The sequence below is a fragment of the Colobus angolensis genome, unplaced genomic scaffold, assembly GCF_000951035.1.
Source record: "Colobus angolensis palliatus isolate OR3802 unplaced genomic scaffold, Cang.pa_1.0 Scaffold277, whole genome shotgun sequence".
NCBI classification, from domain to species: Eukaryota; Metazoa; Chordata; class Mammalia; order Primates; family Cercopithecidae; genus Colobus; species Colobus angolensis.
This window is the reverse complement of record NW_012116010.1, coordinates 1869238-1872093: the sequence shown is the minus strand read 5'-3', so window position 1 is coordinate 1872093 and position 2856 is coordinate 1869238. Positions and strand designations below refer to the sequence as shown.

The 2856-nt window shown below is 54.3% G+C and overlaps 1 protein-coding gene across 1 annotated transcript in view; it reads left to right on the top strand.

The window, feature by feature from the left end:
* ASMT (acetylserotonin O-methyltransferase) overlaps positions 1-2856 on the top strand; it is a 39639-nt gene that overhangs the window by 22621 nt on the left and 14162 nt on the right. The window contains exon 3 of the mRNA XM_011948260.1: positions 620-971. Within this exon, the coding sequence (XP_011803650.1) occupies positions 620-971 (352 nt within the window). The remainder of the gene's footprint in view (positions 1-619; positions 972-2856) is intronic.

The following is a 2856-nucleotide window of genomic DNA, read 5'->3' as shown; positions in this document are numbered from 1 at the left end:
TTCTTTCTTTCTTTCTTTTCTTCCTTCCTTCCTTCTTTCTTTCTTTCTCTCCTTTCCTTTCTTCTCTCCTTTTTTCTTTTCCTCCTCCTTCCTTCCTTTCTTCATCTATATATGAATATATGTATACACGTGTATGTATATGTGTATACATGTATCTGTTTAGTGGGCACAAGTCCCCGTCTCTTCCATGCTTACATGTTGCAGTGTGGAGCCTGGGCTTTTAGTGTGCCCACCACCTGAATAGTGATCCCGGTACCTAACAGGCAATTTTTCAGCCCTCATTACTCTGAGGCAAACCCCCACAGTAGGCTCTGCCGAGAGGACAGGAGGAGAGAGGGAGCTTCCAACACATGAGCTCTGTCCGCCTCCGTGTCCACCTGTCCTTCTTGGCTCCATCTCACCTCCCTCCCTTACTAGTTCCTGCCTTTTCTCTAGCCTCTTCCCCCACGACCTGAATTCCCACCTTCTGGGGTCCCTGCCCCAGGATATGTGGACCCCCACCCCACCTTCCTGGATTTGTCCTCTGGAGCTGAGCTCTGTGGGTGGGGCGACATATTATCGACTTTCCTCTTAGAAAACATCTAAACTCCTCTTTGGATGGAAATCCCTTCCCATCCAGAGAACAATGATCCGTTCTGACTCGACCCCGGGTTTCCCAGAGCTGGGTACCCTTTGGTGGCCAACCTCTGGTTCCCCCATCCCCAATGACTTCGTGTTCCGTTTCACCCATGCGAAGCTCTCAGGTGCACCTGTGAGGTACGGCTGTGTTCTCAGCAGGGGGTTATGTACGCCCTTGCTCTGGACGCTCGCCCGGATCTTCACCCTCTTCACGAGCGTGGCTTTGCACGCCAGGTCTGAGGGCGAGCGGCTGCAGTTCATGCAAGCTCTGCAGGACGTCTGGAGCGTCAACGGGAGAAGCGTGCTCACCGCCTTCGACCTTTCAGGGTTCCCACGTATGTGCGACCTCGGTGGTAAGTATCCCCCCACCCCCAGAACCTCAGAGCTGTGTCTTCTGTTCTCTGTAGGGAGTGTGTGAGCAATGTCCTTTTTTTTTTTTTTTTTTTTGAGATGGAGTCTCGCTCTGTCGCCCAGGCTGGAGTGCAATGGGACGATCTCGGCTCACTGCAATCTCCGCCTCCCGGGTTCAAGCAATTCTCCCGCCTCAGCCTCCAGAGTAGCTGGGACTACAGGTGCACACAACCATGCCCAGCTAATTATTGTATTTTCAATAGAGACAGGGTTTCACCATGTTGGCCAGGCTGCTCTTGAACTCCTGACTTCATGATCTGACCCCCTCGGCCTCCCAAAGTGCTCTGTCGCCCAGGTTGGAGTGCAGTAGCACGATCTCGGCTCACTGCAATCTCCGCCTCCCGGGTTCAAGCAATTCTCCTGCCTCAGCCTCCCAAGTAGCTGGGACTACAGGCGCCCGCCACCACGCCTGGCTAATTTTTTGTATTTTTAGTAGAGACGGGGGTTTCACCGTGTTAGCCAGGTTGGTCTCGATCTCCTGACCTCGTGATCTGCCCGCCTCGGCCTCCCAAAGTGCTACGATTACAGGCATGAGCCACTGCCGCCAGTCATTTTAAAACTTTTTGTAGAGACTCGTCTCAGACTCCTGGGCTCATGCAGTCATCCTGCCTCGGCCTCCCAGTGTGATGGGATTATAGGCGTGAGCCACCGCACCTGGCCCTGAGCTTGCTTTTCAAATACAAACCCAGCAACCCCAAGCTCACCCCTTAAGCACCTCCTGCACCCCGCAGGGCTGTCATACTTCAGGCCATGATCCACCCACCCTGTCTCCCTCCTGCAACTCAGTGGATCACTCAGAAGAGCTCCTGGCTGGTAGAAGCCTCTTTGCAGACTGGAGAGCCTTCTCTGATTTGTGACTTTTAGTCACTGTCAGCAGGGATATACAGAGTTCAGGATCCCCCTCCCTGGGCAGCAGCTTGGGAAGGAAATAATAAACAAGTCGACCAGGCGCGGTGGCTCACGCCTGTCATCCCAGAACTTTGGGAGGCCGAGGTGGGTGGATCCCAAGGTCGGGAGTTCGAGACCAGCCTGACCAACATGGTGAAACCCGGTCTCTACTAAAAAAAATCCAAAAAAGTAGCCAGGCGTGGTGGTGGGCGCCTGTCATCTCAGGTACTCAGGAGTCTGAGGCAGGAGAATCGCTTGTACTTGGGAGGCGGAGGTCGCAGCGAGAGGAGATCACGCCACTGCGCTGCAGCCTGGGCGACGGAGCGAGAGTCTTTGTTTCAAAATAAATAAATAAATAAGTAATAAATAAAAAGACAGACTTTCTACGGAAATAATGGACAAGGAGCACGGGGGCTGGAGGTCTCTGTGTCCCACGATGCACTTCGTGTGCACAGCTGGCTGGGTCTTCTGCCTGGGGCTTGCTATATCCCGTCCTTCTCTTAGCTGCTGGCCGCCCTTGGCTGGACAGGTGCGCAGGCTTTGAGAGCACACAGTTCAGTCAGTGGCCGTGTGGAAGCTTGGAGTTTGGGTCGCAGCCCAGCCAGGAAGACCACCTGAACTCGGGGGCCTGTAGACAATCACGTCACCGTCGAGAACGACATGGCGGATCAAAAAGGATGAGTTCGGCCGGGCGCGGTGGCTCACGCCTGTCATCCCAGCACTTTGGGAGGCTGAGGCGGGCAGATCACGACGCGGTCAGGAGATCGAGCCGATCCAGGATAACATGGTGAAACCCCATCTCTGCTAAAAATACAAAAAAAAAAAACCCCCAAAATTAGCCAGGCGTGGTGGCGGGCACCTGTAGTCCCAGCTCCTCAGGAGGCTGAGGCAGGAGAATGACGTGAACCCGGGAGGCGGAACTTGCAGTGAGCTGAGATC